At 27.6% G+C, this 26,104-nt stretch overlaps 2 protein-coding genes and 1 long non-coding RNA gene across 3 annotated transcripts; all 3 read left to right on the forward strand.

Moving 5' to 3' along the window:
- Positions 1–10,998: 10,998 nt before the first annotated feature.
- Positions 10,999–12,667, forward strand: LOC107432796 (uncharacterized). The gene is made up of 3 exons (XM_016043989.3): positions 10,999–11,368; positions 11,484–11,589; positions 12,057–12,667. The coding sequence occupies exons 1-3, from the start codon at positions 11,336–11,338 to the stop codon at positions 12,167–12,169; spliced, it is 252 nt and encodes an 83-aa protein (XP_015899475.1). The 5' UTR covers positions 10,999–11,335; the 3' UTR covers positions 12,170–12,667.
- Positions 12,668–20,995: 8,328 nt separating this feature from the next.
- LOC107432791 (protein SLOW GREEN 1, chloroplastic) lies at positions 20,996–22,647 on the forward strand. Its single transcript, XM_016043984.4, has one exon. It carries the CDS (start codon positions 21,082–21,084, stop codon positions 22,126–22,128), a length of 1,047 nt encoding a protein of 348 aa, XP_015899470.1. The 5' UTR covers positions 20,996–21,081; the 3' UTR covers positions 22,129–22,647.
- Positions 22,648–24,009: 1,362 nt separating this feature from the next.
- LOC125419648 (uncharacterized) lies at positions 24,010–25,174 on the forward strand. Its single transcript, XR_007238527.2, has 2 exons — positions 24,010–24,633; positions 24,756–25,174. It is a non-coding gene; the product is annotated as an uncharacterized LOC125419648 (long non-coding RNA).
- The last annotated feature ends 930 nt before the right edge of the window (positions 25,175–26,104 follow it).

Genomic DNA, 26,104 nt, shown 5'->3' on the forward strand with positions numbered 1-26,104 from the left:
TTAGAGTTTGTGGTATAGTTGAATCCTTAAGACTGCCAAATGGAGGGTGGAATGAGGAACGGTTACAGATGTTTGACAATAGCACTGCAACCAATATCCGCAGGATTCCCATTACTAGCCGGCTTCTTGAGGATAAGCTAGTTTGGGTGGGCAATAACAATAGTAGCTTCTTAGTGAAATCTACCCACAAGCTGGGTTTCTGGAATAATGTCCAAGCATCACCTTGGTGGCAGTTACTGTGGAACTCAGGAGTACATGAATGTTTAAAGGTTTTTATATGGAAGCTTGCTAACCATGGGATTCTCACCGCCGATAATCTGATTGCTAGAAACATCAGGGTAGTTCAGGCATTTTGTGTTCATGGGTGCAATTGTCTTGAGTCTGCAAACCATTTGTTTTTTCATTGGCAGGTGGCCAAGGCAATCTGGTTTGTCATGCCTTTAAAGTATAAAATGGGATGCCTTCATAGATTTTTCCTTGAAAGAGAAATTATACCTCTTAGGCCACCCGATTGGAGTTCTCCCGGTGCATCCGAATGACGGAGCACACTTTTTCCTATTTGGATCTATCATTCTTCACCAGTTATGGCAAATTAGAAATAGCTTATGTTTTGAAAACCAGCGTTTCTCATTAGAGAATACTATGGCTCTGCTTAATTTTAGAGTTAAGGAGGCTTTAACTCTCTTTCAATGAAAAACAGAAATTATATCAATTTGAGACACAATGCTTGCTTGGATAGCCTTAAAATTCCTCCTCAGTTGATCAGAATCAATATGGATGCAGCGATCAAAAATGGCAGCAGCTTAGTTGGCATTGTTGCTTGTAGCCATGAAGGAGAAATATTGAAGATGTGAGCTATCCCTTTTCACTCAGACATTCCAAAGCTTGCTGAAGCCTTTGGTATTCTGCAAGGGCTTGTAAAAGAAAAACAGGAAGGGTGGACTAATATTTGGTGTGTTTTAGATGCCAGGAGAATCATTCTTAGGCTGCATAGTGATGACTTGCAGGGCACGCATTGGATGGCAGAAAGTATTATTCAAGACATTTTGATGGAGAAAAATACTTTTCACGAAGTCATCTTCCATTGGTCTCCCAAGGAATCATATATTATTGCAGATTTTGTTTGTAACTAGTGCATTAGGAATGGAATTTCTGGTGTAGTGGATGAAAGTATTCTTCCTAATGTATTTTTGTCCTTAGTTTCCTAGGAATGTGGTTTTTAAACCACCTCTTTTTTTGTAAGCTCTTTGTAGCTTTTCTGGGTTTTGGTTTCAATACACGTTTCTTTAGCCAAAAAAAAGAAAAAGATATGTTTGTTTTTTTGAAAATATTATCTGGACATAAAAAATAATAAATTTTTAGTTGAAAAGATTAGTTAAATTATCCTCCTTGAATGTATATTGATTATGTCTGAATTAACACATTTATGTCCTTTTTTGGTTGAATAAATTTTGTGTCCTTATTTATGGGTTAGAAGTTGCCTGCATCTAGAAGGTTAAAATATTAAATTGACCAAAAGCCCTTCTCTCCTGTTCTCACTTTTCACCTTTCCTTTCCCAAGAAAATTCAATAGGTGAAGATTTTTATACCAGCTGGAAAATTTAAACAGCCAAACACTCTCCACCATCTGCCCCAACGATAGAAACAGTTGCCCGTAAACTACTCAATGACTTTTTTTAAGGTGGTACAAATGTGATGTAAGAAATGAAATCTCCTAGTCAAGCACACGGATTTTAGCAAACAGAGCTCTATGTATGATGATGAAAAAAGTAGAACAGAATAAACGGGTGAGAGGAAGGGATGGAGAAAAATAGGAGAAAGAGAACGACACGATAGGGTGGGGGTGAGAGAGAGAGAGAGAGAGCGAAAGGATTTGGTTTGGTTTAGATCTCGTAATTTGTAAAAAATCAATGAATAATTTTGGAAAAGAATTTTAAAAACATGGTAAGACAGAAATAATCAATTCATGACTTGAAATATAAATAAATTGATTTACATGAAAAAATCTTAAAATAATAGTAAAGTTGGAAAAGAACGGAAAAAAAGAAAAAAGAAAGAAAAACTAAAATCTCTAGTTAATAAGTTATGTTAAAACATAAAATAATAATAATAATTGTACCTTTTTGGAGCCCAGCCCTTTTCTGGATCTAATGTAAGATAAATAAAGTAAATTTTTTTTATTTGTTACACCTCTTAATGAATATGATTGGAACTTGGAACTCATATTAAGATGATAATATACTAATTAGATGTATTTTAATTAAAAAACTATTATTCATTTAAAATAAGTTCTATTAAGACAATACGATGGTAAACCAAGCACATATTTATCTTTTTAAGGTTAGCCTTTTTTAGATCTAAGGAAAGGTAAAAGAAAATTAATTTTATTATTTGTCATCATAAGTTATAAGTATCCGTATTGAGATAACATATCTTAATTAGACATATTTTATTATGTATTTATTTTATAATACTAAAAATCTAGTAAAAAAAAATCTCATTAAATATAATCAATTAAATTATTATATGACATTAAAATCATAATCCCTACCAATGTTTGACGAATAGAAATTTCAAATGGAATTAACTAGGTTTTTCTCTTTTTGAAAAAAAAAAAAATTGTCCAAAACTTCAAATTTAAAATTTTGTCTGCCCTATATTGTCCTATATTGTCCCTTTGATCAATATTTATTATCTTCTTGTTTTAATTTTCTTGTATGTATGGATCTTCTTCATCTTGTTTTTTTATTCTTCTTTCCTTTGTTCATATATAAATAAAAAAAATTTTAATTGCACTACTAAATGAATTATAAACAATCTCATTATAAATTTAAATTTTTATTCCATTTAAAATTATTACTAAGAACATATACTAATAATTAAGAATATTTTCTAAATAAATCTATTCAAGTAACTTTTTTATAACAGTCTCATTCTTCCTCTCAAAATATACGCAGCATATGCTTCTATTTGTCTATTTCATATTCCCTGGTAAACCACAGTTACAAACACGTCTATAAAAATCCTGGAAGCTAAAACCATAAAACAAAAAGTTATATTTAGTTTTTCCTTCATTTCAACATGATAAGTTTTGTTTTCTAATTTTCAACTTTTGTTGTTTACCAATAACATCTGAAATTATGGGAGAATATTTGGTGCAACTAATCAAGTACAAATAACTATGAAAATATTCAGAAATATATATCCAAACATTTTCAAATTATTTTTACAAAGTTCATGATCGAACAATTTAAGAAAATATTATTATTAAAAAATGTTTAAAACTACAGAAAAAATTTGAATTTATTTAAAAGTAACAACCTAACATATTCAAAGTTGTTCAGAAAATTATAACTGAACAAACACTCTAAGGATGAAAGTATAAAAAAACATTTGAAAGTACATGAATAAACAAGTTTAAAGACTTTGAGAAGTTCACAACAAAATTTTTTTAAAGTTATTTAGAAGTTTACAAGTGAATAATACTTAAAAAAAATATGTTCTCAAAAAATTGAAAAAATATCAAAATTTATAAGACAAAAAGGCCACTAGATTGGAAGCTGGAATGAGTTGCCGGTTTAACTGTCAATTTGTAAGTTTTATCTCTGGTTATGGTGAAAAAGAAGTGATTTTGGTTGGGTTTTGGGTTGATTCTATAAAATGTAGATATTTTAGGTATAAGGAATAGTATATAAAACATTAAAAAAAAAAAAGTTAGTAAAAAAAATTGTGCGTAAAATTATTTTATATTTTTTGTATATTTAAAGGGTACTATATAAAAAATGAAACTTTTCAAAGTTCTTTTGAAATTTTGAAAAAAAATTCTCTTTCATATACTAACATATTAGAGAAGACTTTTTAATGAACCATCATAGTTGTTAAACATGTCTAATTTATGTTAGATAAATATTGTTATTTGAATCGGATGTAATTTTTTTAACTCTTTAATTTATAGTAGTTGGATCGAATAAATTGACAATTAGAATAGTTTATTATTGCAAATAAATAAATTAGAATAGCTCGTTGAAGCCTAAATTTTGTATTTAATTGGGATTTTAATTGATTTTTGTAAACTTTTTTAGTGATTGACTTTTGCAAAATTCATAGATTTCTATTAACTTTTATAGAGTTTGCAAAACTCCTACAGACATTTATAAACTTTTATTTTAAAATACTTTGATGGAGATTTAGACTTTTATAATTATTAATCGACTTTCATAAATATTGATAAATTTTTATTAACTTTTAAATGTAACTATAAACGTTATAGTGACAAAACTATTTTACATGTAAAGAAAAAAAAAATTCATAAGAATCACTTTAAAAAAGGAAAAATTGGTTAGAGAAAAATAGAAATGAAATTTTATGATATTCATGTAATTAATTAGAAAAAATTCATAGTTTATAGTTTTTTCTTCTTCTTTTCATTTTTTATGTACAGTCAATAATTTTTTTTATTTTTTTATTTATATTATGAAGGGTAGGTAATGACCGATGGATAGTATACTCCAAAAATGTAAGAATAATAATGGGGTGGTGTGGGATGGAGATTCACTAAATGAATCTAAAGCATAAATGAAACATGACAAGAAACCTATTTTTCCACATTTTTTCAGAAAAATAATATTCAATATTTTTTTAAAAAATAAAATTAGTTTATAAATATAAAATATATATTTTTACTAATAAGTATTTCAAAGTATAAATATAAAGTATAACCAAATTTAAATAAACATATATACACAGTAGGAAGTACGTTTCCGATCTCATCTAGTCCCCATCTTGGATTTGTCTGTCTCATAGGGGCGGATACTTGAGGGTTACCATCCTTATGGGATTATTAGAGTTTTTTTCAATTGCAAATGAATTGTAAAATAACTTATGAGATAATTAAATTATATTCATTTTTAAAGTTTTAAAACTTAGAATTTTTTAAACAAATATTTCCATTTTTTACTTAAAAATCAATGAAAGTCATTAGTTTAAAAAATCAATAAAATCATTGAACATTTTAAATACCATATTAGTTTTATAAATTTATAAAAAAATTTAGTTGAATACTTTTTAATTTTTATAGGTTTTTAAAAAGTCATTTAAATCTATATTAAATATCTTAAACTTTTATAAAATTTTTAAAAGTTTGAATTAAATATCATATAACTTTTGAATTTTATAAAAATCAATTAAAATATCAATCAAATACGTCCCCTAAATCAAGTATTGATATACGGATCTTTCGGTTTTAGTTACAAGTTTAAATCATTAAATTTGAATATGTATTCTTCAAAATTTTGGATTTTTTGAGGCTGAACGACCACTAGACTTTTGCAATTTTTTTATGTACCACTTTTATAGGAATCTTTCACTTCCAAATAAAAAAAGAATGAGGACTCTCATATGTAATTCTATTTCCATTATTCACATTTGAATGTGCATGTTTACATGACTTTCAAACGGGGAATTACATGATTTTCAAACAGAAGAATGATATCCAAAAGTCTTATTTTTAAGGAAGTACCATATTAATTCTCCATTTACAATTATGATTCATATTTGGGTATTCATTCTAATATATTTGGGATTTATCTTTTCTATATGTTGAGAACATAGTGAATTATAAAACTTTAGTTATATTGAATTATGGAAGACAAAAATATTAAGCCGTATTGAATGAGAAGAGCCTCCTCGTAATTATTAATTGAAACTCGATTACATGGAGTTTGATCTTTATGTCAAGACAAAGAAAGCTAGCTACATGTCTAATTAGCACCAAATGCTACAATAGATTTCCCTTCACTTTCAGGATATATGTAGGCCACCTAATTAAGTAGGTAAAAAAATTGATCAATTTGAGTGGACATAATATATATATATATATATACATGTATAAGAAAATTTTCTTCCCAGGAATAGAGCTTAAGAGAGGCACATCTCCAACATGTCGCAGACTATTTTAGATTCCATTCCCTCCCATAACCACGGGACTAGACATATATATATATATATATTCAGGTTGAAATAGAGAAAAAACACTAGTATGAATACCGAAATTACCGCAAATGGAATAATTATTAGACCCAAATTTCTACCACAAAGACCAACGGTATGAAAAAAATAAATAAATAAATAAAGAAAAGTAGAAAACAAAATATTTATCCACAATTGCTTGCCAGTAATACTAATTTTACCCTCATCCAACCCAACTTTTATTTTTTGTTTAAATAAAAAGGTTGGAGGAGTAGAGGTTACTATACCCTTACAACGTTAAATTCATACATGCTGATCAGATAATTTATATACTATATTTATAGTTTTATATGTATCGATGGAACTTCTAATTCAAATGATAATAAAATTAAATTATCTATCTTCTTTATCATAATTTAAATTTATTATAAGTTCTTTTTGGATCTAAAAGAAGGTAAAAGAATATTAATCAAGAGAATGTATTACTTTTATTTTTATATTTATATTTTTTTGAAGAAAGAGTTCAAAACTTCCAATAAATTTTATCTTTGTATATTGTCCATTTTTGTCAATATTTATTATTTTGTTATTTTAATTTTCTGCTATTTATGGACGCTTTCTTCATTTCCCTTTTTGTTGTTTTGTTAACTTATTTTTCTTTGCCTTGTTTATATACAAGTTTAAATCATTAAACTTGCATATGTATTAAATTTGGATTTTTGAGCCTAAATAGCCTAGTGGCGTTTGCTCAAAAAAATTTGGATTTTTGAGACTGAACAACCAAGTGGCTTTTGCAACGTTTTTAAAGTACCATATATATATATATATATATATAGGAATCTTCCACTCCCAGACAACAAGAATAAGGCAGAGACTCGCCCTTCTGTCTTTCCTTCTTCCTCCCCCCTTCATATGTGGATTCTGCCCTTAGATATTATTACAAAGGAAGATAGTGCGGATGAATGCGTTCATAATCCGAGTGCTCGGGAAATCAAACGCCAAATCGTAAATTTATCATACAAAGAGACTTGAAGAGCTTATATATCCATCTTGGGCTAGGCTCCTAGTCTTTCTTTTATACCAGGTATTCATTAAGTGACGAGAAATGCATTTTGCTAGTTTTCAATTGGCAAAGTCCATTTTTGGGTTGCACATTTTTTTTTTTTTTTTTGGGGGGGGGGGCATTTGATACCTTTTAAATTTTAAGAAGTTGCATTTTGATGATAAATCGTTGAATATTAATGGAAACTGTTAAGCTCATTTATTTTTTAACATTAAATTCTATTATTTTTTTCATATACTTTAATGGATGAAATAGGCCCAAAAAAAAAAAAAAAAACTAAAAAGTGAATAAATTTTTCTTTTTACAATATCAAATTAACTCTAATAAGTTCCATAAAAATTAAATTTATCAACAAGCCCCTGACTTCTGTATTCCTTTGTTAGAGTTAAAAATTCCTCCTCAATTAGCAACAGTTGTACTGCCAATAGAAGGATCGGCATTGCTTTCAGCAAGGGCAGTGTATTCACACCGAGGCTCTAGCATCCTTGACGCCGGTGAGGACCTTAAAACACTTTTGGTCTTGGCAAAAGTGTGAGCTTCGGCATATTCATTATTTTAAGCTAACAAACTCGTAGAAACTTATTAAAAGGTCCAAATTAGTTACCCAAAAGTGTTGATATGGTTCACCTAATCTACTTTTTCAGGATGAAGATCAAAACGTAAACAAAAGGGAACATTATAACAAATCAATTTTTCTTTAAATCTAAACCGACCATCATCATTTATAGTGTGTATATATATATATATATATGGTTTGAAGAAAAACCAACCATAACCTCCAGTTAAAAGCTATTGTTTGCAACCAAATCGCTGCCACACTTGATCCACTGGTGGTGGCCACTAATGAATTGGAGAATCTTTATTTTCAGAAAATATTCGATCTTAAAAAACAAAAAAGAAAATAAAATGTTAATTATTGAAAATTTAAAAAATTAGGCACTGTATAAAGTTATTTTGATATTACAAGTAGAAATTCTCTTATATTTAATAGTTTGTCACAAAAATACAATTGTTTGACATTTAAAGAATATCGAATGCAGAAAAAGAAAAAGAAAAAAGAAGAAGAAAAAATTAGAGACCCCAAAATGAATTTTGCCCCTGCTAAATGATAGTAAAGTGCATTATTTAACCTAAAGACCAAAAAAATAGCTCATCCGTCATTCTATTTCCATGATTAAAATTTGAAAATGGTAAAAAAATATCATCTCAGATTCTAGATGAAATTGAAATTAAATATGTTTGTTGAAAAATTTTTACTATTTACCAATGGTGATGATAATTATCAATTGAATCATTACTGACTTGATAATTTTTAATTGAAAATATTTAATTATATATATTAATTTTTTATTTTAAAATTCTAGTTTTAAAAATTTAATTTATTTAAATAATCATACACGTACTTATACTATTCTATTTTTGTTGAATAGAAGAAAAATGTGCTTCTTTCTTTTGCATAAAAAATGATTTGAACTGACAGGTTTGGTTTTTTCTCACCGATTGACTACAAAAGATGGAAGGAGCATCTAGAATTGCCAAATATGGACCAGATCATGAAAATCAAATGAAATGAGTACCTCATGAAATAGAAACCCCACTCACAATCCATAATCCAAATAAAGCAGTAAAAGAGAGTAAAAGCATCTCTTAACGGTCAAAGATGAATGTTGATTCTCCTTATAAATTGATATTATTTAAATACAAATGATATAAATATACAAATATTTTTTAAATTGTTTTATAATAATAATATGTATAAAAATTATTTATAATTATTAATTAATTAATTATTTTATTAATATTTTTAAAAAATTAACTTTTTAAGAAAACATTATTTGTTAAAAAAATTGGCAATATTTAGTAAATTTCTAAAAATAGACATTTAATTTAATAATATTTAGATTATATCAGTTTAATATTTATTTCAAACATTATCAATGAAGAACAATATTTTGTTTAACATTTTGTCCATGTTACTTATATGATATATTTATTTTCACAATATATATTTCTTTTGGAGATATCCTAACAAGATAAGAAAACAATTTCAAATTTTTAACAAGATTTTAAGTACTTGTTATTTCAAAAAAGTAATAATAATAATAATAAGTACTCAGTTGGTAACATTCAAATTTTTCTTTTTCTTTTTGTTTAAGAGATCAATCATATATAAATAAATCACTATTATGATAGTCATTTATAATGACAAAACAAGAAAATTTGATTTATCAAAAAGATAAATATTACTTTTGGTCTCCTTTATTTTGAATTTTTTTGCATAAATGCATCTCTCTTTTTGAAAATTGTACGATAACCCTCTTACTTTCATTTTTATTTTACACTAGCCTCTTTTACAGGTTAAAGGTTAAACCCTAGTCAAAAAATATATGTTAATAAAAAAAAGAAAAGTTTAATTCTTTTTTAATTCAAACATACACACACATAAAAATAAAAATGAAATAACAGGGGCTAAAATAAAACAAAAATGAATCATAAAAGAGACGATAATTACATCTTTGAAAATAGAGATTCACTTGTGTTAAAAATCAAAATACAGGACATCAAAGTGATATTTACTCAAATTAAGCTTTATTATATAAACAATTTGAAATGTTTTTGAATTTGATATTTTTATTTTATTTTTCTTTGATGATCTTATCACTGGTTTCTTTAAGTTCGTACTCAAGTGAAAGGCTTATAACTATTATTAAAAACACAATCCAATTATCCGCTACCAATATAAAAAAAAAATTAAAAAATAATCTACAAATTAAAAAATAATCGTCATAAAAACGTGGGGGAATTTAATATATATATATATATATATATACATAATTTATTAGATATACTTAATATTTAAATCAATTCCGATAATTTTAGTGCATTTATAAGTTTAATTTGATGGTATGATGATTGAGAATATACCTTTAAATTCAGTATTCAAACCTTTATCTAACTGAAATTGCCCCTCCCTCAAATAATCAAAAGGGATAACTAAATTTTACCCTTGTATAATGGCATTTTACAATCCAAATCACAAAACTTCATATATTGTACCCATGAACTATTATTATCATTTTAGTTTCATCAAATCATGTATTTTTTTCCTGATTAAATTGGCAAAATTAATAATATTACTGTTCAAAAGTAAAATAAAAAATTTCTCTAACAATGCATTATTAGATTTTACTGACAGAAAAAGAAGGCAAAATAAAAAAATAAAAAAAATTGAATAAAAATGGTAAAGTATAAATAAGTTGTCAAATAAAATTGGCTTAATCACTAATACATTTACACTTGCAATTGAAAGTTTGCAAGTTACAAACATCAGTATAAAAGGGAAAAGTATTGTAAACGGTAAAAATTTGCAGTCAAGCTGACTGTGGTAAAATGTACTTATCGCTAATCCAAATTACCTCATGTGTAGATCTCAACTTGCACATAACGTGGCAGGTCCTGATGGGGGCAGTGAGAAGGGCTTTTGCTTAAGACGGCACGGCAATTTGAGAGAGCCGTTGGCCCGTTGGCCCAAAAAATGTGGGGCCCAACATTGCTGGTGAGGGAGTGTGGGCGGCGTAACGTGCACTAATTCCAAATCCTTCCCTTTCCTATAGGTTTCATTATAAAAATGCTTTTTTTTTTATTTTTTTATTTCATTTTTTTTTCCTTAAAACAAAAAATAGAGCTTTTTTTGGGCATGTGGAGCCCATACTTCACGTGGAGATAGGACTTAGTGGCCACGTAAGACGACAAACTAGGGCTCCTCATAGAATCTCCTCTAATCCTCTCTCCTCCAATAATCGTCCTCCTCCCACGTGGGAATCTGGGCCCCACATCCGCCCATGACGTCACACACAAACATTTACCAGCCCTATTTTTCTTTTCTTTTTCTTTTTTTTATTTAAAATATATTTATATCCCTATAATTGCCCTTATATTCCTTGTATTTAAGCAGAGGATCCTAACTCTTTTTTAACTTATCCCACTGCATCCTTTAATTTCCATTATTATCATTATTATTATTATTTTGGCCTTCTTGATCTCCTTTCGCTGCTTCCTCTTTTTTTAATTTCCGTTTTTTTTTTTTTGGCTTTCTTGATCTGCTTTCGCTGCTTCCTCTTTTTTCTGTCTCTCTCTACTTTTTTTTCTAGGAGTTTCTTTTATGTTCAGATTGTTTTTTGCTTTATAAATATCTATCAGATCTCTCTTAAGTTTGTTCTTTTAAAAATAGAGCTAGAAATCTTCTTGCATATATATATATATATATAAACATAGAAAATACCAAGAAGAAAGGCTTACAAGAACATGAGTGACTCCCCTGCTTCCTATATTCACATGGTAAGCTAATTCTTTAGAAAGCTTCATGAGCTGTTAGATTTTTTGGTGATCTCACAATGATTTGATTTTTGATTTTTGATTTTGATTTTTGATGGTGATAATGATGCAAGTACAGGTGCACCACCTGATAGAGGAGTGTATGGTATTCAATATGAGCAAGGAAGAGTGCATGGAAGCCCTCTTCAAGCATGCAAATATCAAGCCTGTTATAACCTCCACAGGTCCCAACAAAAACATCCTCACTAGCTATCTATTACATATATATATACATATATCTACACACACGCATATTTTGTATGTAGATAATTCTTTGAACATATATACAAATAGCCCTTTCTATGAGATCCTTTTATAAGTTCTGGATTTGATTCTAAATATATGAGGGCCGGTTTTGATATATAATATATGAAATTTGTATTCGTTGGGAGCAAATAGTTTCCAATGCTGATGATGTGGCAGATGATAAAAGTTTGTCATTTATTTTTGTTTGATTAGATTTTCAATTTGAAGTGACACTTTTAATAACGTACATATATAGGCAGGGTTTTTTTTTTTTTTTATATTTATCTCAACTTATATCAGGGACAATATTTCCAATTTATATCATATGGATGTATTATATTTGTATATGATCGAATCAAGGTCTTAAATGGGTTGTTGTCTGTGTATGTGTATATAATAAGTGCAGTGTGGAAGGAGCTAGAGAAAGAGAATAAGGAGTTCTTCGAAGCCTACGAAAAGAGAAGGGAAAGGAATGGAGAGTCTGGGATGGAGACAGAGCAAAAGATCCAAAGAGCTTGAATTTCGGATTCTTCCCAAAGAAATAGAGATGGGTTTTGATTCAGAAAACCATGTTTTGGGTCTTTTATTATTAGCTTTGTTATTTTCTACGTAAATGCTGTAGATAAGAAGGTGGATAATAAAGACAAAAGGTTTATCAATTAAAGAAATAAAAAAAAAATTGACCAATGGGGGTTATAATACGACGTCGCAGGAAGAGAATCGGTTGTCCATATGGAGAAGCAAAATTAAGAAACGTGATGGCGTGCTCAAACGTGTCTAGGAGGGTGCATGGAGTTGACGACACGTTGTAAACACGTGGCGTTGCCCCTCCACACCGTGTGAGTAGACAAAACTCCTAACGTTGTTGAATTGGTCTATCCATATTTTATTTTGACATTGTGTGCGTCTTATTGTTTAAAAAAAAAAAAAATGTTCGATTTGTAATTGCACTTAGATTGTTGATTGTTGTAAGGATGATAATGTGGTATGAATATTGTATCAAAAATATTACTCTTATAGGCGTGATGGGGTGCACTGAATTCTGAAAATTTTATTGCGAAAAAAAAGAAAAAAAGATTATTATTTGTCAAAAAAATATAATTGTTTGGTTAAGAGAATTGACAGATATTTTGTTTGTTATAATTTTATGTATTGGATGCTAGTAATGATTGTAGAGGTGTGGAGGTGAAGTATCAAAACATTGGGAAGCAGTGTGGACCATTGGAATCGTCACCATCTCACTTTTAGAATTAAAGTTTGGTCAATTTTTTGAAAGTGATATGAACGTTCTTGTATTGTACGATTGAAACTGTATTTGTGACTTGTGATATAGAAAAAGATGTTCTGTCATTTTATATATACGTTTATAATTTCGAAATGGTGAACGGCTATGCAATTTCGAATTTGATTTTTTTTGGGTAAAATTACGAATTTGATTTGTTAAAGAAGGTAGCTGAATTTTGATAGGTTTCTTGTATAATTTGTTCGTATATATATGTAAATTTTTTTTCTTCTAGGTTCTGGAGTCTATATTATAATGGAATCCAACATTTTATTTTTATTTTTTTAGTCTATATGAAATTATGTTTTAAAAAAAAACATAATTTAAAAGTAATAATGTCGAAAATCTTCAACAAAAAATTAAGGATTTTTTGAAAAAATCTCTTCGTTTCTTGTTGAAGACCGTCATTGCTTGGACTCTGAAAGCTAGGAGAAAAAAATTATACATATATATATATATATATATATGTTGAATCGATTATATCTAATTAAATGTTTGCTTAATGCAAAATTTTTTTTGTTTCGCTTAATTTGTTATTTTTTCCCCTTTAACATTCGTGGGACTTAAAAAGGAACAGTACAATATGGTTTTACCGTTTTAGTTCATGGAATTAAATTTGACAAAATAAGCAACTAAAAAAAAAGGTTAGAAAAATCAAAGAAAAATTTCCAACATTTTTAAAAATTTATAATTATAATCATTTTTTTATTATTTATATATATATATATATATACTAGCATTAACCATTATCATCATTTTTGAATTATATATATATATATATATATATATTAGCATTAACCTCATAAGATGTGGTATGTGTACTTATAATAGTTGATTTTAAAAATAATATATAATAATTAATTATGTTCAAATTTAATAACATGGAAAAAAAAATTACTAACTATCTTATTTTTATATATAATATAAATAATATATATCTATATATAATATCATAAATAATAATTAAATAATAATATTTAATTTTTGATGTTATTATATATTACATGCACCTTTACATACAAAACATTAAAATTATATTATATATATTATTTGTTATAAAAAAATTTAAAATAAAATAAAATTAGATATACTGAAACAAATAATAATAATAATATGTAACAAAAATTAGAAAAACAAAAAAATAAAACTTGTTTATTCATTAAAATCATCTACTAATTTCTAATTTATCATCAAAGCTTAGGACCTCTCACAGTTTTGGGACTCAAATTTTTAACATTCACTTCATCTTAATAATGTTGATCTGGTTGATAAAATCAACATGTCCAGCCATATTTAAAAACTTGTTTAAAAATTTTATTATTAATAAGTATATTTGTATTTTAATTTTTTCAATATATATCGTAAAAGATTATCAGAAACTAAAAATTTGACCTCTATATATAATATTATTCAATTATGAAATTTAAATTCAAAAATGTTTACTTATTTAATTTTTTCCATCTATACAATGCAAATTCAAATTCCAATGTATTTATATAATTTAGTTCAAATTTAAAAGTATTTATATAATATTTTTCATCTATGGAATCCAGATTTAAATTCAAATATATTATTTGATTTTTTGTAAATAATTAATTTTCTTATATTAAATCTTTATAATATAATTTTATTATTATTATTTATTTATCTTACAAACACATTTTTATCCTATAAGGTAATTTATTTATGAAATTCAAATTGAAAAACGTTTACCTAATTATTTTTTTCATTTATAATATTCAAATTCAAATGTATTATTTAATTTCCTAAAAATAATTAATTTTTTATATTAAATCCTTATAATAAAATTTTTAATTATACTTACTATTATTATTATTGTTACTATAACTTAATTAACAATAATTTGGATTAGAGGTATATATATATATATACAGTTTCACTATCACATGTATCAACTTATACATTATGATACAGATTAGCATGAAATTATACATAATTTATGGAGTATTTTATATATTTTATTTTAATATCACATATAATTTGATTACAACTTACATTTAATGTGCATATCAATATTCATGATAGCAAAATTTTCAATATATAATATATATTATTACCAATAATCTATAAAATATATAAAAATAGAAATGTATATATATAATATATAAAAGTATAATATGTATAATATATAATGTTATAACCACATTTATATATGTAAAAATATTTAAAATATATTTAATTAAGAGAATCATATATATGCAAATACAATTTATGTCATATAATATTATAATAATAAAAATATATATTTTATTCTTTCACTTCATGTTCGAGTACAATATTTAACTGATCAACTTACTGTTTACTTCACGTCCATGATAATTATACTTATAATATTATAATAATAAATATATATTATTATTTATTATAAATAAATAATAATATATATTTATTATTATTATTATTATTTTATAATAATAGATTTTATATATTTTTGAATACATCTATAAAAAATAAAAAATTTCATATGCTTTCAATTAGTTATATAATATCATGAGAATAAAACATATATTTTTTAATACAACCAATAAAGGATAAAAAAAAATTTATATTTTTAAATAATTGTTTCATTTGGTATTAATTAATATTTTGATAGGATCATCAATAATAAAAAGAAAATATATATATATATATATATATATATATATATTCTCTTATTATGACATTCTAATGAAATTTTCAAGCAAACTTAAAGCGTATCCAATCAAGAATATGTAGCTATTTTAAAATACACACGTACTCTTCATTGAATATGCTTAATTTCACATGAAAAATTTTATCAGGACATCTTAATGAGAGAAGAACTATATATATTTATATATATTAGTCAAGTTAATATTATGACAACATGATACTATTAATATCAAGTTTTATTTATTAATCTTTCGATCATGGAGTTAAAATTTAAAATTTAAAAATGATAAATATAGATTTAGTGATATATTAAAATTTTATTTAGGAAAAATAAATTTTGTTGGATATGATAATTAATAAATATAATTTTAAATTTAAATTTTTGATAAGATTTAAGAACTTAAAAAGAAAATCTTGATATTAATTTTTTTAAAAGTCAACTTTTTTAAGAAAAAATAAAATACATAGTTAATTAATAATCATAAATAATTTTTCTATATATTATCGTTGGAAAACAATTTTAAAATTGACTTTGTATTTATATCATTTAAATTTAAACAGTATCAATCTTATATGCCATAAAGCAATTTATACTCACTACTAAAGATGCTTTAAGAGCTTTTAGATAGAATAAATATATAGAAAATTATAAAATTGTAGATAAATCTATCAAAGAGCTTTTTTTAAATGATTGTCTATTTTTTCATATGATAAGAAAATTTAACATTAAACAATGCTATTGGAGATGATATTATATATAAAATGAATGTTAAACTAATAAGGCATAGTTATTGCCAAAGTGAATCGTTTACTTTCATAAAACATGTTAGATGTTGTAAATTTTTCTTAAAAATTTATTTTTTTAAAAAAGTTAAATAATAAAACATGTAATAATTGATTAATAGTACGCTAATGATTAGGTGGATTGCTAAAAATTTTTTTTGCCATATCAAAATATAGGTATTCATTTGAAAAAAACAAAGCCTCTTCTTCTGCTTTGTTAAAACTTAAAAGATCCTTTCAATAGAATGAGCTTTTTCATAATTTTTTTTTTTAAAAATTGCTCTACATTTTAAAAAGATTTGTTAGATAGTATAATTAAATAAAATATTTTTTAGATGGAAAAAAATAAAGAGATAAATCATTATTAATTGTTATTAGAATAAATTTCATTGAGATCTCTCAATTTTTCTATAATTACATTTATGATTCTTATTTATAAAAATTAATTGAAAAAACTAATAGATGAGTTATGAATATAATTTTTCATAGATAAAATTGAAAATGTCTAAATGAAAATTTTCCTTGTTATTATTTTTATTAGATGATATTTATTTATATACATTATTAATTAATTGAAATTTAAATAGAATCATTAAGAAATAATTTTTAGGTTAAATGTCTATGAGATAAACATTGATGACATACAAATTAGAAACTCTTTTTAATCCTTGTACTATATAGATAAAAATTTGGAAAGCCATTGAAAACACTCGGAGATTTTTTGTTTTTCTTTTTGCATTTCTTTAATAGCAAAATCTGGAAATTTTTTTTTTATCTATTTACTTATTTTTTTAATTTTGGATCGAAGGAAGATCTGGAAAGATTTTTTATGGAATCTACATAAGGCTATGTTTGGTGAGACGCGCAAAATATCATAGAGTGTACCATTTTAACATGCTACAGCGTTCAGTAAATCCAATGCATTTTCCTAACCATATAATTAAACCGGTGCCCACCGTCGAGAACTGTTTCCACCACCTAGATAGACCCCACCCTGCAGTCACCGCACAAAAATTATTGGCATATATATATATATTTTAATTTTTTTTCTTATCTTTTACTTTTTTCATTTAATATCTTTGTCCTTTTTTTATTTTTTAGTTTATATTTTTGTTTTTGCTTTTTCGTTCTTTTTTTTTTTTTTGGGGCTTTGTGAGATAGAGTCATATATACATATATATATATATATATATATATATATACACACATATATAGAAAATCTATTTCTTTTTCTTATCTACTAATGATGGATATACCATTTTCAAAAATATAACTAATTTTTTAAAGTTAATAAAAATTATAAATTTTTAGTGTTAAACTTTTTCTTAATTATTTGTAATGCAATTATTAAGATAAATAATGATCAACTTAATTTAATTTATTAGAATGATATAGTTATTTAAAAATATTAATAAATGATAACAAAAAATCTATTTTATCTATTTTGAGTAACGCAATTATTTAAGAAAATAATATGCATTAAAAATAAAATAAAATTTATTTTTTTCTTAGTTAAAATTAAACTTCTTTTTTTTTAATAAAAAAAAAGGAAATTGAAGTCTAGTATGTTTCTTGGCTAAATATTGTATAATATTAATATAATACAATACATTACACCATATTTCAATCAAAGGCACTAAAATTAATAAAGTACAATTTTTCATACCAAATGTGCCATGAAGGGGCAATACAATGTAGTACTAATTAAATCAACTTTTATCAAAATAATTGTTTTATCAAAAACATAAAAATTCTTATTTGAGTCTTAATAGATTAGTGCTTTTATAACATGACTTTATTGCATGTTTGGTAATGCTTTGTTTTTTTTTCCCCCTTTTTTTAATAAGCTAAAAGCACTTTTGAGAGTGTTTGAGTCGCTATGTAATTTATGTTAGCTGAATTCTGATTTTCTGCAAGCTTTTTAAATTTGATAAATGATAATCAAGACTGTTTGGCTGTAGGATTACACTTGAAAAAACTTTAGAGAAAGAGATGAACGGTCCTAGTTTATGAGCCCCTTTAATGAGAAACAATCCCATTGCTTTAGATATGGATGTGATTCCTTCTTTTTTTGGTTGACTTTCCATTGCTTTAGATATGGATGTGATTCCTTCTTTGTATGAATGATTTTCTCCTTTAATTTTTTTTTTAAAAAAGAAAAGAAAAAGAAAAGCCTCTCCTTTTTGAGATAATATCTTATGTAAGATATATATATATATATATATATATATATAGACAAGTGGCATTTCATTCCATTATTAGTATTTGATATGCGATTTATTAAATATTAAATTTGGAAAGTGAATCCATCTCACACGTGAATAATTATATACTTTTGATATAAAAGAAAAAAATTTCCTACTAATTTTTTTTTTTTTGTTTAAGTACTTTTTGTTAATAAAATGGTTCAACTAAAGATAAGTGCTATTAAATATAAAAACTAGTAGAAAAAGCACTATCTAATATTACTCTTAATATTTGTTTTTTGAAAAAAAAAAAAAACTACCTGATTAATGTTACACATACCATTTAATTTACCAACATATTTATAAAAAGTACACATGTTATAATTTGTTTGGTTAACATATTAATATATTCTAAAAATGAATAAGTGGATTTTTAAAAAGATAAATGTTACTAAATATAAACCGATCAAATAATGACACATATACTTTTAATAGATATATTGATAAATTAAATGATATTTATAGTATTATTCTTACCTTTCATATTACTCTATTCTCTTTTATGTTAAATGGTTTATTTCATATTTGACTGTTAATTAAGAGAAACAACCAAAATAAAGGAAACCAGAACCAAAAAAAAAAAAAAAAATCCCTTAGAAGAACTATTATGGTATTAAAGATTATGTTTTATGTCGTCTAAATTTAAGCTACCTAAATTGGGCTAAGCCCAAAAAATGGGATTTAGGCGGGTATTTTTTCAGGTTGGAGAGAGCATTGGAACTGGGTTGAGTTAATGTTCTAAATTTAAAGCCCATTATCCGCTTTTATGGGTACTAAAGTGGGCATACATGGGTGTCAGAATTGAGCTTCAGAATTGCAGGAAAGGTCAAAATTTGGAATCCAAATTTTATGTTTTAATCTTTTAATAGTCTTTATAATTTGATTCAGTAGAGAGAATATATATATATATATTTTTTTTGCTTAAAACATCTTTATAATAATAAAATAAAAGTAATTACTTAATAAATAGATAATGCCATAAGTACCAAGTTTAGTAATGAAATTTCATATATTAAAAGATATGGCCATTTATTAATAGTTGATATATTAATAAACTTTCTAAAATCACAAATGATAAATCTAAATAGTAATGCAAAGATATTGGTTATAAAATATTTTATTAATAGATTTGGTGAATCTATAATTATTCTTAATAAGTTATCTTATTTTATGACAAATAATAAATAAATATAATTTAACATATAATATATTGCACAAAAATAGAACAAAAATTATATCCAACAAACTAATCAAATTGGTTTTGGGTTGAACTTCTGATCGGCCCAATGGATAGCCTAATGGATTCGGTTTCATGCAATATTTATAATAAAAATTTAAAGTCTGAATCTAACCCAAAAATAAATCAGACAAGTTCAAATCATATCGAATCCGAGTTAAATTTGGATCTTTCTTTGATCGTGTTTGATTGATTTTGGGTTTTTCGAATTCTTTACATCCGTAAAGATTATGGTTTAAATGTCTAAATAAAAGATTATGTTTTAAAATATTAGTTACTATAAGGTGAATAAATTAAGGTCCACATGGTTTGAGAGTAGGATCTTAAGCTAGGCCCAAAGTCCCATAAAATTTGGTGGATCTCAGTTTTATCAACTATTAACAATTCATCTTACTTACCCCCCCAAAAAAAAAAAAAAAAAAAAAAAAAAAAACAAAAACCTATTAACAATTCATCTAAACGTTCTTTACTTCTTTAGGAATATCGTGGCCTGGTTCATTCCTAAAATGAAATTTTTAATGTGATTTGATTTACTACTAAGACTGTTGTATTAATAATGGTTCGGGATGACACTATTTTTATATTATTCTAAGATGAATTAGTTTGCCTGGTATACAAATACGTTGACTGTTGTTAAACCACGCCATTCAATGGAATGAGAATTTTTTCGATAAATATTAGGAATTTAAAATGGCTGGCCCCCACTGTTGGAAATGATTAAAGACTTATAAGCTTCTATATTAAAAGAAATTATTACATAAAAAATTGAAGAATTAGAAAAGTAGTTTATTCATTTTATCCAGATATGAACTTTTAAATTAATATTAGATTTATCCCTTTCCTTTTGTTTTCGTAATAAATATCAAATTTACCTTAGTTATGCTTTTTTATTAATTGATCTAAATAAATATTTACTAAAGATGCTCAAACTTTATTAGTTCAATCCTCCATAATTTGGAGGTATGCTGTGTCCTAATGTTCTCTTTCTTTTTATTAATTTCTTCTAGTAGTAATGGATTATGACCTCTGAAACCCTTTTTTTTTTTTTTTTTTTTTAAGTTTACCAAAAAAATATTTCTTCCAGTCATTATAAGCACGTCGTCGTTTGGACATATTCCAAGGGTTTTGAACCCTCCTCCCCCATTATACCCTCCCCTTTTGCACACCAACAGGGTTTTAGACCTATCCCCCACTCTCTCTCTCTCTCTCTCTCTCTCTCTCTCTCTCAACCATGGAGTCCATTGCTAAACTACAGCAGTACCAACCCCTTTACCTATCGCTTCATCGCCACCGTTCATCATTCCCCATACCCATTTCATCCATCAAGATTCCACCATCTCCATCATCATCACCCTTCAAATTTTCGTCTATCAGAGCCTCTTCATCATCTTCCGAACCACTTCACCATCTACACCAAAACCCAAAACCCTCACACTTCCCAACCCTAACCCCTCTCGTCTCGTCGATTCTCAAGACCACCGTCACCACCTTAACCGCTGCCGCGTTCTTCTTCATGCGGTTCCACCACAAACCCGCCATTGCCACGCCGATTGCAACCCCTACGGTGGAGACCAGCGAAGAATCGGCCGCGAATGTCTCGTTCAATGAGAAAGAGAGACTCATCGAGGAGCAGTTGAGTCGGAATCCCGATGATACCGAAGCGCTTCGGTCTTTAATGGAGGTTAGGATCAGAGCTCATAAGCTTTCGGAAGCTGTCGAGGTTTTGGACCGGTTGATTGAACTCGAACCCGGTGACTTCGAATGGCTATTGTTGAAAGCCAACATCCATAGCTTCATGGGAGAGCTTGAATTGGCTAGAAATGAGTTTGAGGAGATTTTGTCGAAAGACCCATTTAGTGTGGAGGCTTACCATGGCCTTGTGATGGCGGTTTCGCAATCTTCTGGGAAATTGAAAGATGTTTTGAGGAGGGTTGAGAAGGCAATGGAACGGTGCGAGAAGGAGAAGAAGAATTCTGATCTTAGGGATTTCAAGCTCTTAGTTGCCCAAATTAGAGTTATGGAAGCGAATTATGTGGATGCTTTGAAGCTTTATGAGGAACTTGTTAAGGAGGAGCCAAGGGATTTCAGACCCTATTTGTGTCAAGGAATTATATATACACTGCTCAGGAAGAAAAATGAAGCAGAGAAACAATTCGAGAAGTTCCGGAGGCTTGTACCGAAGAATCATCCATATAAAGAGTATTTTGATGATAATATGTTTGCAACAAAGCTTTTTTCACAAAAAGTTGAAATGGAGAGAGCTGGTTCAAAGGGTTGAGAGTAATTGCTTTAGATTCATGTAGACTGGCTGATTTTGCTGTGAGGTTGCCCTTCTTGGTTCAAAGGATTGAGAGTAATTGCTTTAGATTCATGTAGACTGGCTGATTCTGCTGTGAGGTTGCCCTTCTTGGTTCCCTACTTCTGTTTAATTTATTGCCTTTTTTTTTTTTTTTTTGGGTTGTTATTTTTACTATATTCATTTAGATTTTAGATATAAGTGAATAGCTCTTAGTTCTCTTTTAGATTGTAGGGTGGTGGTGCGCAAATCATTCGGTGAAACTTAATATGGAGCTGAATTACTATTTTGTCTCTGTAATTTGAATAGAAGATAGCAATGAGGAAAACGTATTTTGGTGCAGAAAAAAGTTGCCACATTTGTTAACTTTCGGCAGCATGATGCAAGGTTTATGTGACAATACATGCGTTAGTATGTCTGGTTAAAGAACATTCAGCTGTCTTTTGTTTATTGAATTTGCTAAGTTTGATGTGTTATAGGATTTTATGCTTGATGGTCAAATGCATCTTTCCCATGAGGTCATTTCATGTATTGGTTTTGTTATGGTGAATGATGGCGAAATTGGGGGAAAGAAATTGTCTTGTTCTCTTAAAACTTTAGTTTTCTGTGCTACCTCAATTCTACATGATACTAACTATGATATGTAGAACTCATAGGGCACTGTCAGTTACCTTGACATGCCAGAACATCTGCAAAAGTGTTATTTTAGTTAGGTTGCTTACCAAAAATTATTTTATTTAGTTACATATATGTAAACCTATAGAATTCAAAACACTTTGTTTTTCAAAAATTATCAATAACATGATATTGAAAGTCAGGAATATTTCAGGATATTATGCTCAGAATGTGATTTTTGAAGCCATTTCTTTGAAATTGGTGATATATTTAGTGTATTAATGATCTAAACTTTTTGGATGTACGTTTGCTTCAGTATTGAAAATTATTATTTCCATGGTCAGTTGTGAAGACATCTGTTTCATACACGTTTTAAGGATATACTTTAGAAATCCTCATGTGGTAATGGTATATATGCATATTGTTGTCTGGACTCGATGTTCTTTTGAAGTGCCTTTATTGTTATTCCCTAGTCAGTTGTTGTTTTTGTGCCTTCTTGTTGATGGGGCTCTAGTGTCATAAGTTGCCAATTCACCTTATTAGTGCACCTAAAAGGTTATTGGCTTGAGAATCATTGTCATTCACAAAGTTTTAGATAGTAACTAGTCTCATTGTATCTCTGATCGGCCGTTTAACAGTAACTGAACTGTTATATGTATGAAGAAATTTTACAGTTGATCTTTTTTTTTTTTTTTTTTTTTTTTTAATTTATATATATGTAATTTATTTTATTTTTTGTTATTATTTGTTTTCAGGTGGTTAAATGACTATAATTCATTCTGTTTTAGGTGTTATTAAAATGTTGTTTGAGTGCTGTTTAGTAAATCAGAGATATTCAGCTGACTTTCCGTTCTTTTAGTGAAAAAAAAAAAAAAAAAAAAAAAAGCTCTTCAACTAGCTGGTCAAGTTTAGTTCTTGATTAAGCTACGTAAATTAATGTATTATCAGCACAGATAACCCCTAAATTAGACCCTGTGTTGCAGCAGTACTCCCTGAACTTCCCAAATAGTGCTCTGAGGGGAGATTTATCTAATATTTTTTTTTTTTTTTTTTTTTTTTTTTGGGGGGGGGGGGGGGCGGGGGATTATGACATTGGAAAGAATAGAAAAAGGTGGAATGCTGACATTTTAGCAAAATGACCTTGGTGTTCAACCTCTTCCTACGTTATAATTTTTTTTTTTTTTTTTAAAAGGGAAGTTTTGGGGGGGGGGGGGGGGGGGGTGGTGGGTGGTGGGTGGTGGGGGAGAATTATGTAGTTGTCCTTAAAGAGCACAAATTGGAAGCTTCAGGGTACTGCTGCTAATATCATAATTCTGGGGACAAGTTGCTACAAAGTGCATGGTTAGGGGCATTTGTGCAAAACACCCTAAATTAGTTGCACATGTTCACATGCTTCATATATGACGATGTGTTATGCATTTATACATGCATGCGCGTGCGCATACACACACATATATAATGCCTCTCTTTCTCGTTGCATTTACTTGATTGCATTCAATTTGATAAAATTATTAGTTCATTTTGTACCCCTTTTTAAGTTTTTTTAATTTTTCGTTTGAAATACCTCTGTTGCTCTTATCCAACCTCATTCTTTTCTTTCTGTGCTGGTTCTAGTTTCTAGATATTCTGATGGTGATTAATAATGGCTGTTTAACAAACATGGCTTGAAAATTAAAAGAGTTTCTTTAATTGATTTTGAGTTTGAGCTGATGACTTTGGACGTTGATTTAAGTTGCTTCAATTGATTTTTTTTTTTTTTTTTTTTTTGGTCACACCGTGCTCTAATATGTAGTCCATTTGAGAAAATTGAAGGAAAACTGGCTTGGACTGGTGAGGAAGTATTTGAGGGAAAACATCACATGATTGCTAATGGTAGGAATTCTTTCTTGCTAATGGTACCAATAGTTGCAATTATGTAAATGTCATCTGTCATCTGTAGTACCTTTCGCTAAGGATGCATTGACTATTATATCTTCATTCTTACCGTTTGCTAGGATGTGTATTTACACCCTCTTAGTGGCAGATGAATAGCGAAAACTTGGCATGTGTCATGGGAAAAAACTCTTGTCTAGGTTTATAATATCTAATAGACATTACCAAATTGGAACTTCTCTGAGGTATGTTAAATCTTGTGATTTTGACATAATTTTAATGCTTAGGCTTCTTCTACATGTTTTATGCTTTGAGCACATCTTACTTTGAGTTATGCATTATAAGTCGTGTTTTATATATTGTCTCATCTGGAACACTGGTCGGAATTCATCTGGGACGATGCGGGTGTGTAAATTTTTTCTACACGCATTCTAAAGGACAAATTCCGACTTTAGTTCCTGATGAGAGAAAAATCAATATATATGTATGTTTGTATATATAGTTGATATATGGTAAGGACTCCATGAGCTCCCCCCCCCCCCCCCCCCCCCCCCCCCAAGAAAGAAAATGTTGAATCACCTAAATTTTTATTCTAAAATTAATAAAAGAATCTAAATAATATGGCATTATTTGGTTGATGTAAACTGCCATATGGAAAGTCCTCTCCTTTTTTGTTTTAATTGATTTGAAGATATAATTGATATTTGCATTTTGTTGTGAACGATCTATCATTCGTGTATCGGTTTCTTCCCCTTGGATCGTATGATTGCAATTTGTTTAGCTCAGTTTAAGAAATTTAGTTTGCATCTTTGATGTAAAATTTGTTGGAGAGGAAAGCTAAGCGATAGCCTAGTTTAACTTGAGATTGAATTTTATATTATCAAATACATTCAATTTTTTGGTTGGGGTGTTCGACTATGGTTTAAATAATTATACTAGAGTCGTCAAACTGTTATGCTAACTTGGTATTTATTTAGTTCCCCCCCCCCCCCAAAAAAAAAAACTTGGTATTTATTTATTTATTTGAGTTAAAAAAAAAATAAAAAATTGTACACTGACTTTTTAAATACCAACCGATTTGGTTGTCTTAATTCAAAATTGGGATATCTAGAAAGGAATGGAATTTCTTTTTGGCTAATACTGGAATGGAATGAATCTTGGCATGCTTATGAGAGGTATAAACAGAACCCACAGTTGCTTATGTTGGGATTCAATTATTCAAAATCTTATGCTAATGCAAATTAAGATTTTGTTCATGATGGAAAAGGTATGGTTTAGTTTCATGTGCAACCTTTCAGTTTTTGGCCTAATTGCTACTTACAAAATCATCCCTTTAGATTTCTCCCTTTAGATTTTTCAAAAAATAATCTGCGAGCCCTGTTATGTTAGTTTTCATTTATGTTGCAGCATTGGATTGTATTGGGCTCAACTATTAAGTCTAAATTTAAAATATTTCAATTTGATTGGTATA

The sequence above is a fragment of the Ziziphus jujuba genome, chromosome 11, assembly GCF_031755915.1.
Source record: "Ziziphus jujuba cultivar Dongzao chromosome 11, ASM3175591v1".
Lineage (NCBI taxonomy): Eukaryota > Viridiplantae > Streptophyta > Magnoliopsida > Rosales > Rhamnaceae > Ziziphus > Ziziphus jujuba.